Source organism: Hyla sarda, chromosome 8 (genome assembly GCF_029499605.1).
Source record: "Hyla sarda isolate aHylSar1 chromosome 8, aHylSar1.hap1, whole genome shotgun sequence".
Lineage (NCBI taxonomy): Eukaryota > Metazoa > Chordata > Amphibia > Anura > Hylidae > Hyla > Hyla sarda.
The window spans coordinates 46,013,316-46,025,561 of NC_079196.1; the positions used below are offsets into that span (position 1 = coordinate 46,013,316).

A 12,246-nucleotide genomic window follows, 5' to 3' on the forward strand; every position below is an offset into this window, starting at 1 on the left:
TGAGCATAGTACATCCCAGGATGCCGCCACCCCAACACGTGTCTCAGTCCTAAGACCTCCGTCCGCTGCTTTGTCACGTTTTCATTCACAGGACCCACAGCCAGAAGGGTTGTAGAGCAAGTCTTTTTATTTTACTGTTTTCTCTGATCTTTCCCAAAATGACATGCGTTCAAAGACAATGGGGGAGATTTACCAAAACCTGTGGAAAGGAAAAGTTGACCAGTTGCCCATAGCAACCATTCATATTGCTTCTTTTTCTAAAAATGGGGGGGGGGGGGGAAGGAAAAAGAGGCCAATCTGATTGGTTGCCATGGGCAACTGGTCAACTTTTCCTCTTCACAAGATTTGATAAATCTCCCCCATTATGTCATAAGTCACATGGTCTCCAGGGGACTTGGCTATGCTGCAGTGGGTAAGTGGAAAGCAGAGTGGAAGGGTAATGCTAACTGCGGCATAGCCACACCCCCTGGAGACCATGTGACTTATAACATTTTGTCTCTGGCTACATGGAATGTTGGGAAAGGTCAAAAGTTTAATAAAAATACTTGCACCACATTACCTCTGGATGTGGTTCCCTTGCATTTTCATGAACACAGGACAAAAAAAAAAAAAAAAAAAGTATTGCAACTTCATAGGCTCAAATGCTTAAGAAAAACAAATTCTGGAATACCCCTTTAAGGCTTGCCACATTTATCCATATTGCGTTCCGTCACACAAACACACTCCTATGACCTTCTATGCTGAATCAGGTTCCGCTCGCTAGAACTGGCGGAGGGCCCAAGTGTTAAAATAATGCTAAAGTTTGGCTGTAGTAGTGACGGGTCAAGTAAAAGGCATATGTAAAAAATGTGTAATATGTATAAAGGTTATAAACCACACAAAAAAAAAAAAATCACATTACTTTACGAGAGATAGTAGAGCACATAAAAATATACATCTAGTAATGAAGGCAGGAAATAAACATGGCTGCACTAGAAATAGGACATCTTGTAGAGGGGGCACAAAAACGCATAATATACTAATGCACCATCTGCGTCTGACACCTACAATAGTCACATTGGGGGCCATGTATCAATAATGATGTAGCAATGTGTGATTTTATGTATTTTTCTTGCGTCAAATGGAGCATATTTGCGCCAAAATTATCAATTGTCGTACGCAAGTTTGTAATTTTGGCACAAATGTAGCCCTACAAAAGGCGCAGACCCCAGCATTCCAGGCAGTAAATCTGACTTTGGGACGTTCTATTGTTGTAGCTATTTTCTCTGCCACTTTATTCATGGTGTAGATTTGCGCCTAAATGAAGGTATTTGCGCCTAAACTTGCGCCAAATCAAAAAGTCGCAATTAATGAATTCCAGACCAAAGAATGATTGTAACTGAAATCACGACTAACAAATTGAAATCAGTGATTTTGTTCTAAACCATTTGGTGCAATTGTTTGTCGCAAAAAGTGACATAAAAAGGAAATTTGAGACAAATCACAGTAAAAAAAAAAAAACAGGTTAAAATCCTTCATACATACCCCCCCAATATCCGTAGCACTAATGGGCAGTTTTTAACCTGAAGGACCTGGGAGCCCCCCAAAGGCACCAGGGGTACAACATCTGCAAAAATCTAGTCCAAAAAAAATTTAAAAAATTAAATAAAAATAAAGTTGAAATTTGAAGCTTCAGGACCCCAATGCAAAACCAGTAACGGGGCCACACCAGGTGCATTTATACTACCAGTGTCTTTTTTGGGGAATAAATTCCACCCTGTGTGCCAATTCTACAGTATAAGGACTTTCCTGGGTCACGAAATGAAGTGTGCCGTGTAAATAAAGTTTTACCGTAACACTGCATTTCCGGTGTAGTTGCACCCCCAATAACTACCCCTGGGGGTCCATATTATTACAGATGACATTCTCTGAGCACTTGATTTATAACTTGTAAAAGGAAAGCAATGTAGAATTTCCAATAAAGGTTACATAAAAATAACCTCTTACCTCCAGCAGAGCAGGCTCCATACTTTGCCCTTCATCTGATCCCACAATACTAGGCTGTCCCCCCGATATGAGCGCCTCTGCTGCACGGCCTACTTTCCCGTACCTCTACCTTCTCTCACAAGCAGCAGCAGATCTGCCAAGGAGGACTAATCCTTCTCACCGAGCGCTCAGGTTCTTAAGAAGCTTTAATATTCCTTCTACGTAGTTGTCAACTTTTCTCATGGCTGAAATTCAGTCATGCGAACCTGACATCTGTTCTTATCAAGGTTTTTAGATTTTAAACTGAGGAACATACCAAAAACTTAATGGCGAAGATACATAAATGCACATTACAGCTTAAACAGAATAGGGATCATATTGAAAAACCTGTGTCATTTAAAAGGGGCACTCCGCTGCCCCATCGTTCGGAACATTTTGCTCCGAACGCTTAGAGCGGGCGGCAGGGGTCATGACGTCACGACCACACTCCTCGTGACGTCACACCATGCCCCCTCAATGCAAGTCTATGGGAAGGGGCGTGGCGGTTGCCACGCCCCTTCCCATAGACTTGCATTGAGGGGGCATGGTGTGACATCACGAGGAGTGTGGTCGTGACTTCATGACCCTGCCGCCGGCACCCAGCGTTCTAAACAAATGCTTGGTGCTGCACAGAGATTGCGGGGGGGGGGGGGGGGGGGGGGGGGGGGGGGGGGGGGGGGGGGGGGGGGGGGGGGGTGGGGGGCAGCTGCGGGACCCCCATAATCAGACATCTTATCCAACGAATAGGGGATAAGATGTCTAGGGGCGGAATACCTAAAGGGGTTCTCTGGGGCCCCTCGCGATCTACTGTATGGGGGCAATCTACTGTCTACTGTATGGGGGCCAGCTACTCATCAGTATATGGTCTACTCACCAGTCCCCGCACGCTCGGGCAGTGATTTGCTGAAAGGGCCGTCGCTGAAGCCCATCTCCAAAGTTGGGGGCTGGAGTGTGCAGAGGACTGGTGAGTGGCCTTCCCTCATAAATGAAATAGCGAGGGGGCTCCAGCGGTCGGACCACCCGTGATCAGAATCCATGTGAACGAGTCCTAAAAAAGAATCACTATGAGGGAAATTTTTAATTGTTGTCATTAGAAAATGGTTTTTAAAGTAATTTATTTTTCCTTTGGTTTTGCCACCATGCCCCCTTTCACAGATTTGCATTGAGGGGGCGTGGTGTGACGAGAGGTTTTGCCGTGACGTCCTGACCCTCGCACCCAGCATTCTAAACAAATGCTGGGTGCTGCACAGAGATTGCGGGGGTTCCAGCGGTGGGACCCCCGCGATCAGACCTCTTATCCCCTATCCTTTGGATAGGGGATAAGATGTCTAGGGGCGTAGTACCCCTTTAAGTCTATGGTTTCATCAAGCAATATACAGATATCAGTCCGAAATAGCTGATTTTTGGTCACATCACATAAAAAAATGGAATAAAAAGTAATCAAAAAGTCACATACGCAAAAACAGAACCGATAAAAGCTACAGATCATGGTGCAAAAAATGAGCCAGTATACGGGGAGAAAAAAAAAGTTATAGGGGGTCAGAACAACCTTTGGCTATCCTGGGAATGCTGGGAATTGTAGTTTTGCAACAGCTGGAGGCACCCTGGTTGGGAAACACAATTCAGCAAAACTACAACAGCTAACAGCTGCCGGGCATGCTGGGAGTTATAGTTTTAGTTGTCCTCAGTTTGCATATCACTCATATAAAGGATCCGCTTCTGGCTTTGGCTGAAAAACCGCAATGAGAAACTGCCACAAAATGCCGTGTATGAACCCGCCCTCACCACTCATGTGGCATTTTGGGGGGTGTTCCAAATTAGTGTTTAATGCACGTGTATTTCTGTTGTATTTTTCCTGTTACATAATATTCAAGAATTTTGCATGAAAAAAGCAAACAAAAACAAAACATGAAATAAAAAATTAAAAGCCACAAAAACAAATTATTAAAATGAAATTTTTTTTTAAAAGTACCGTAATTTTATTTAAGGAAAAAAATAACAGAGGTGCACATTTTTGAGAAACTCTTCTACATAAAATGACTGATAGAACCAACACAATGGTGGGAACCGGGATAAAGTGACCAAAGAATAGAAAAATAATACAATCCTCCATAGGCAACGGCCACAAAGGAAACATGTCTGCAGCCCAGGCCATGCAACACAATGCCCCTGTATACTGGGGGGAAAGACATGCTGCAGCCTGCAAACCATGTGCTCAATATATGTGCAATGCTAAAAAGTCCATTACAAGCAAAAAAAATACTCCTGGCATAGTCACCCTGGCGGTCTGATAGGAACATTACCAGCATGAACAGATACTCATGGTCTGTTGCACTCTGCAGCCACCAGGCAGACCTGTCCCTTCTCTTTTGCATCACTGCTGCAGGAATGGTCATGTGACCGCCCATAAGAGATCACATGACCATTATGACTCCATGCCAGTGTTTTCCAACCAGGGTGCCTCCAGCTGTTGCAAAACTACAACTCCCAGCATGCCCGGACAGCCAACGGCTGTCCGGGCATGCTGGGAGTTGTAGTTTTGCAACAGCTGGAGGCACCCTGGTTGGAAAACACTGCTCCAGGCTCTTAACAAGCAAAAAGAGTGGGGCGGCTGAAGTAGAAACCAATCATGTGTTGGCTCTCGGGTTGCTAGTAGTGATCTGGGAAATGGTTGCTATGGGCAACACTTTCACTTTCACTTTTTGTATGTGTCAGGTCTTTAGTGAGAAACATTGTCAAATAGGGGAGATTTATCAAAACCTGTGTGGAGGTAGAGCAGTTGTCCATAGCAACCAATCAGATCGCTTCTTTCATTTTTATAAAGGCCTGTGAAAAAGAAAAGAAGCGATCTGATTGGTTGCTATGGGCAACTGCACAACTCTTCATCTTCACAGGTTTTGATAAATCTCCTCCAAATAGGGTAGATGCATATGGTATAGCAGTGTTTTCCAACCAGAGTTCCCCCAGCTGTTGCAAAACTACAACTCCCAGACAGCCTTTTGGGAGTATGCTGGGAGTTGTAGTTTTTCAACAGCCAGGAGCAACCTGGTTGGGAAAGACTGATAGATGCATATGGGAGAGCAGTGTTTCCCAACCAGGGTGCCTCCAGCTGTTGCACAATAACAAACCCCTAACATGCCCAGACACCTAGGAGTGAATACAAGCTCCGCAACTGCTTTACATGCATTGATCATCTGAAGGGTTAATGCAGGGCATCAGCATGATCGCTGATGTCCACCATTGGCACCGTGGTCTCGGCTGCTGATAGCAGCCAGGAGCTGCCATCTTTGAATCCTGCGCTCGCTTCATAGTCAGAATGCCCCTTAGTAAGTAAATATACGACCTGTTGGGTTAGTACCAGGGCACCAGGACGTACATTTACGTCCGATGTCCTTCCTCGAATTGTCAAACAACATATAAACCCTCATATCTTGGGAGCAACTATGGCAATTAAAGCGGTAGTCCGGGGAACTGAACTTATAAGATACGGTACTTATCCCTTATCCACAGGTTAGGGGATAAGTGTCTGATCATGGTGGGTCCGACCGTAGGGACCCCCTGTGATCTCCTGTTCAGGGCCCCGTCTACTTACCTGTCCTCGGCTCTCTCCGGCCCCCACCTTCCCGGATAAGCGCAAGTGACAGCCTGATCAGCCGATCACCAGCTGCGACGGGACATCACTGCAGCCGTTGATTGGCTGAGCATGCCATCACTTGCGCTCATCTAAGGAATAAATGTCTGATAAGTTTATTTCCCTGGGGTACCCCTTTAATTATAGTAATATGAAATTTTTAGGGTGTTGGCTATAGGCCCTCTTTAACATGCCTACTTGAGACTCCTGGGTACACTTAAAGGGGTACTACGCTGGAAAAAAAAATATTTAACTCAACTGGTGCCAAAAATTTAAACAGATTTGTAAATTACTTCTATTAAAAAATCTTAAAGGAGTAGTCCAGTGGTGATTCAGTGGTGAGCAACTTATCCCCTATCCTAAGGATAGGGGATAAGTTGCAGATCGCGGGGGGTCCGACCCCTGGGGCCCCCCGCGATCTCCTGTACGGAGCCCCGACAGCCCGCGAGAAGGGGGCGTGTCGACCTCCGCACGAGGCGGCGGCCGACACGCCCCCTCAATACAACTCTATGGCAGAGCCGAAGCGCTGCCTTCGGCAATCTCCGGCTCTGCCATAGAGATGTATTGAGGGGGCGTGTCGGCCGCCGCCTCGTGCGGGGGTCGACACCCGCTATCTCGGCGGAGAGCCGGGGCCCCGTACAGAGAGATCGCAGGGGGCCCCAGCGGTCGGACCCCCCGCGATCTCAAACTTATCCCCTATCCTTAGGATAGGGGATAAGTTTTTCACCACTGGACTACCCCTTTAATTCTTCCAGTAATTATCAGCTGCTGTATGCTCCACAGGAAGTTCTCTTCTTTTTGAATTTCCTTTCTGCCTGACCACAGTGCTCTCTTCTGTCCATTTTAGGAACTGCCAGAGTAGGAGCAAATCCCCATCGAAAACCTATCCTGCTCTGAACAGTTCCTGAAATGGACAGAGGTGTCAGCAGAGAGCACTGTGGTCAGACAGAAAGGAAATTCAAAAAGAAAAGAGCTTCCTGTGGAGCATATAGCAGCTGATTAGTACTGAAAGGATTAAGATTTTTTAAATAGAAGTAATTTACAAATCTTTTTAACATTCTGGCACATGCTGATTTAAAAAAAAAAAAAAAATGTTTTCCACCGGAGTACCCCTTTAATGGACTCTCGTAGGCTTTTTCTCCCTGATCACGCCACTGGTGGAGATGGTAGGCAGGACTAATTGCCTCAATAGTATTGTGTGTATATATGGCGTCTGTGTTTGCATGCACAAGTACGCCCCCACTACTGTAATGTTTTCCCAGCAGTCATGTGCATTAGTCATGACTAATGGTGGTCATTGGGTGTGGTTCATAAATGAAAGGGCAAGGAATATACAAAATATATGTGCAGTCTATGTTGCCTCTCTGAAGTCATTGCTTAACAGTAGCCAAATAAAGTTGCCCCCTAAATAAGTGTTTCCCAACCAGTGTGCCTCCAGCTGTTGCAAAATTACAACTCTCAGCATGACCGGACAGCCTTCAGTTGTTGCAAAACTACAACTACCAGCATGCCCGGACAGCCAACGGCTGTCCGGGCATGCTGGTAGTTGTAGTTTTGCAACAACTGTAGGCTGTCCAGGCATGCTGGTAGTTGTAGTTTTGCAACAACTGTAGGCTGTCCGGGCATGCTGGTAGTTGTAGTTTTGCAACAACTGTAGGCTGTCCGGGCATGCTGGTAGCTGTAGTTTTGCAACAACTGTAGGCTGTCCGGGCATGCTGGTAGCTGTAGTTTTGCAACAACTGTAGGCTGTCCGGGCATGCTGGTAGTTGTAGTTTTGCAACAACTGAAGGCTGTCCGGTCATGCTGAGAGTTGTAGTTTTGCAACAGCTGGAGGCACACTGGTTAGGAAACACTGCCCTAAATACTTATTAATCCAGACTGCCGCATTGATTTGCATGCTCTGTTGCCCGGCTGGCATTGCATGTCTGATCCGGTAACCATAGCCACTGTAGGTTTTATATGTTCTTTTTGAACCAGATGACTTGGCAGCGCCGAATGGAGCGGAGGGAAAACATGAACCCTGTGTGATGCATGGTACAAATGAACCTCATATCCTGAACCCTTCGATGCCAACATCTGAGAGTGATTTTCAGGGCACTGTAATGGTCTATACATGTGCATGTACTATCGGAAAGGGAGCTATGCCAATGTGCCCTGTGCCCTGTCAGCTATTGTATCAATGTATTTTATTTCCTATTCTATTCCTATTTCTTGTCGTTGATTATAAATGGTTAAATGACAACTTTGGCCCTAATGCCGGTTAGCGTGAGAGCGTGATGTGAGTCAGATTGCAATAAAAGTGAATGGGAAAGCTGCGCTATAGTTGTGAGACTTTCCTGATGCCCACTTATATTGGATTATGACTGCTAAGAGACTGGTGTAAATCATTATAGGCCAGTGTTACCCAACCAGTGTGCCTCCAGCTGTTCTAACCGAATGGAGATATTTTGATGAAACTTTGTACACGTTATTCATATGTAAACCAAAAATGATAGGATAGTTAAATCAACCCTAACCCACCCCCTTACTTGGGGGGGGTCAGAGTTTTCATCTGAAGTCCCATGCAAATATATGGGACTTCCGATACTTTACTCTACAAGCTCCGCTCTGCGTCTCCTGGTGAATGTGTCAGTCCAGCTTGCAAGCCACACTCTTCATGCAAGCCACACCCCTACCAAAATCGTGCTCCTCCCACAAGCCTTTTTGTTTTGGCTCAAGGCCAAAAACACAAATTTTGTGTAATACACCCACATTACAGGTCCTTCAGCTGCAATCTCTTCCTCACAATTCAGCCCCACCTAAGGTCAGGATATGAAGTTGGGATATGAGGACAGGATAGGAGTTAGGGATATGAAGTTGGGATATGAGGTCGGGATATGAGGACGGGATATGAAGTCGGGATATGAGGTCGGGATATGAGGACTGGATATGAGGAAGGGATATGAAGACAGGATATGAGGGCAAGATATGAGGACGGGATGTGAGGACGGGATATAAGTAGGAGTTATGAGGTCGGGATATGAGTACAGGATATGAGGTCGGGATATGAGACGAGATATGAGGAGGAGATAAGAGGTCGGGATATGAGGTCAGGATATGAGGACAGGATATATTAGGACGGGATATGAGGATGGGATATGAGGTAGGGATATGAGTGCAAGATATGAGGATGGGATATAAGTTGGAGATATGAGGTCAGAATATGAGGACGGGATAGGAGGTCATGATTTGAGGGTGGGATATGAAGACAGGATATGAGGGTGGCATATGAAGACGGGATATGAGATAGGGATATGAGGACATGATATGATATAGGGATATGAAGATGGGATATGAGGATGAGATAAGAGGTCGGGATAGGAAGACAGGATATAAGTAGGAGATATGAGGTCGGCATATGAGGTTGGGATATGAAAACAGGATAGGAGGACGGGATAGGAGGATGGGATATGAGGGAGGGATATGAGGGTGGGATATGAGGATGGGATATGAGGGTGGGATATGAGGGTGGGACATGAGGGTGGGATATGAGGGTGGGACATGAGGGTGGGACATGAGGGTGGGACATGAGGGTGGGACATGAGGGTGGGATATGAGGGTGGGACATGAGGGTGGGACATGAGGGTGGGACATGAGGATGGGATATGAGGTAGGGATATGATGACGGGATATGAGGTAGGAATATGAGGGTGGAATATGAGGACAGGATATAATGTGTAGATATGAAGATGGGATATAAGGACAGGATAAGAGGTCGGGATATGAAGACGAGATATAAGTAGGAGATATGAGGTCGGCATATGAGGTCGGGATATGAGTACAGGATATGAGGTCAGGATATGAGGATGAGATATGAGGGCAAGAGCATCCTCCTTTATAACTTTCCGACAAGGTCTAGGTATGAAAAAACATGTAACACCAGGTACTCTGCTAGTAGGATCTAAACTAATGTAACTGACTTATTTTTTTATTTTTTCCTCTCTATTGACATAAAGTTTGGTAACATCCTTCTAGATACTGTAACATCGGACGCATCAAAACCATTCACTTTGGACCTGCAACAATGAGGAGGATGAGCAGACAGGCTACTGAAGTAAATCTGGATGAATGGCCTCAGAGGTAAAAGAATCCTCATTATTGGAAAATAACAATAAGTCTCTGGCTTCTTATTGTGTGTGTGCCCATCCACTGACAATATCTCTTCATCGATGTCAGAGAACCATCTGGAGGATTCCTTTACCTTTGCCATCATCTTGTGATCAACCATTCTCGGGGTATGGGACATGGATGCAGTAAAAGCCATCACTGCAGAAGGAGGACCTTGTTTTGTAGCAGTGATGATGATCCCTGACACCATCATCATATATTCTATATATAGTCAGGACTTTCACCCTCCTGGTGATGTATCGTGGTATTAACACATGTCACTTTCCAGCTTCTGTATAGTACAGACAACATGCAGGTATTTTGGTTGCAATTTGTATTATACGTTTCTTGCAACAAAATCCCGACCATACTAATTTGCATTATTAATTATATATACGTGACATCACAAGATACACGTATGCGGGGGAAATGTTGTCCTATTCTGACCCCTATAACTATATGGGCCTGTATGAGGGTCATTTTATGCACCCCGATCTGTGCCAGTTTTGTTTTGATTTGACTTTTTGAGCGCTTTTTTTTTTGCAGGTAGTTACTAACTACAACTCCCAGCATGCTCTGATACAGTCTGTGGTTTAGCAGCTGCCCTAAACGAAAACTACAACTCCCAGCATGTTGAACTATATAGTATAGGTTAGTGTTTCCCAACCAGGGCTGCCTCTAGCTGTTGCAAAACTACAACTCCCAGCATGCTGGGAGTTGTAGTTTTGCTACAGCTGGAGGCACTCAGGTTGGAAAAGACTGGTATAGCATATGGTGCAATATTCTATTCTATTCTAGTTGGAGGATTGTTTTGATCCATCCATTGCATTGTCGGTATTTTTAATATAATAATACCTGTGGGGTGGCCAAAATACCGTCTATGCTGGTAAAATACTGGCCAGATGGCAACCCTAGCTGTAGATGCATATCCTGTCCGGGTGTCTGTGTCCTCTTTCTCCAACAGTGGGAGATTCAAATTACGACATATTCCATTAAGACAACCATAAGCCATGCCATGGCATGCCATCAGGGCGGATCCAAGTGAACGAACCTGTAGTCAACTTTTATGTTTATGTTTTATGATCACTGCCATACGGTGTCCCTTTTAGGACATCCTCAGTCGTCAGCCGTAACTCCGTCCCACGTCAGGTGAAACAGGGTCCCGTCTCCTCCCTCAGACCCATCATCATCAGTCGTCAGCCGCAACTCTGTCCCCCATCGTCAGTCGTCAGCCGTAACTCCGTCCCGTGTCAGGTGAAACAGTGTCCCGCCTCCTCCCTCGAACCAATCCTCGGTCAGGCGTCAGCCACAACTCCCTCATCCCAAACTCCCTTGTCCAAAACTCTGTCATCCCTCAGACGATTCTCCCTCAGACACAACTTCCTTCCACATAGCAGAGCCGACACAGCACAGCATGTATAGCAAGGTCGAAACTGTGAAACTTGCACATGTACTACAGACACTACATGTTCTACAGAGTCTGTGTAGCAGAGCCGACACTGAATAGCATGTACAGCAGAACCTGTATAGCAGAGAGACGACACTGACTCGGCTCTGCTACACAGTAGGAAGGTTTTTCTTCTGGGGGATGATGGAGCTTCGGATGAGGGAGTTTCGGTTGAGAGGATGGAGGACGGAGTTGTGGCTGATGCCGGAGATTGGTGCTAGGGAGGAGGTGGGACGCTGTTTCGCCTGACGAGGGACGGAGTTCCAGCTGACGACTGACAATATCCTAAAATGGACACTGCTATATTGTATTACTATACAGTACCAACACAATAGATGGATGAGACTCACAGCCCACAGGCTCCTGGGGATCAACACTTTTGGTAGCTCACTAATCTAGGACAAAAAAGTGACTCCGACATCCCATTATATTATAATCAGATTTTATCTTTAACACAATTACTTTTTACTAGCTTGAAGCCAATTAAGTTGTCAAGGAAATAGCAGCGACTCAATTACGGCCCAATTTACCCATGAGCACTGGAGGCTTCAGCAACCCATGATGTTATGTAGATGTTAGAGTAGTCTGGAGGATGCTAAAAGCATTGCCTATCTGAACAAGAAAAGGCAAAGAAAGTCAAGCTGCGAGTATTAAGACATAAATTACACGGTGACATGTTTCCATATTGTTCAGGTGGTATTTTTTCCAGTTTCGTTGGTAGATATGGCGGCATATAGTGCAGATGCACATTACAATTGTAAAGCAGATGCAGCCATTTCTGGTCCTTTTCAAAAAACCAACCACAGGTCCGACCTGGAAAAAAACTGGTACTAAGACAAGAAACTTTGCTAAAATATCAAAACTTAAAAACATAAATTGTGCCATTGGCGAGGTACAGTGCACTAGAACGCTTAGTAGCCTGTCCTCCGCGGCCCTTAGGTAATCACACTATAGCTAGTGCCACATTTCCATATTATCACACTTTACTTCATTTTGTCCAATACTCTCCTAATGCTTT

General features: G+C 45.3%; 1 protein-coding gene and 1 long non-coding RNA gene across 8 annotated transcripts in view; one reads left to right on the forward strand and one right to left on the reverse strand.

The window, feature by feature from the left end:
- Positions 1-12,246, reverse strand: part of COBLL1 (cordon-bleu WH2 repeat protein like 1) — a 188,541-nt gene that overhangs the window by 98,634 nt on the left and 77,661 nt on the right. The window contains exon 1 of one of the 7 annotated variants that reach the window (XM_056533255.1): positions 4,308-4,369. The exons of 5 other annotated variants lie outside the window; for them this stretch is intronic. In XM_056533255.1, the coding sequence (XP_056389230.1) occupies positions 4,308-4,313 (6 nt within the window). In that variant the 5' untranslated portion in view covers positions 4,314-4,369. Of the gene's footprint in view, positions 1-1,986; positions 2,108-4,307; positions 4,370-12,246 lie in introns of those variants that run through there. One more of the 7 variants, XM_056533257.1, reaches the window with a different exon arrangement.
- LOC130283789 (uncharacterized) lies at positions 4,867-10,202 on the forward strand. Its single transcript, XR_008846849.1, has 3 exons — positions 4,867-4,898; positions 9,650-9,754; positions 9,851-10,202. It is a non-coding gene; the product is annotated as an uncharacterized LOC130283789 (long non-coding RNA).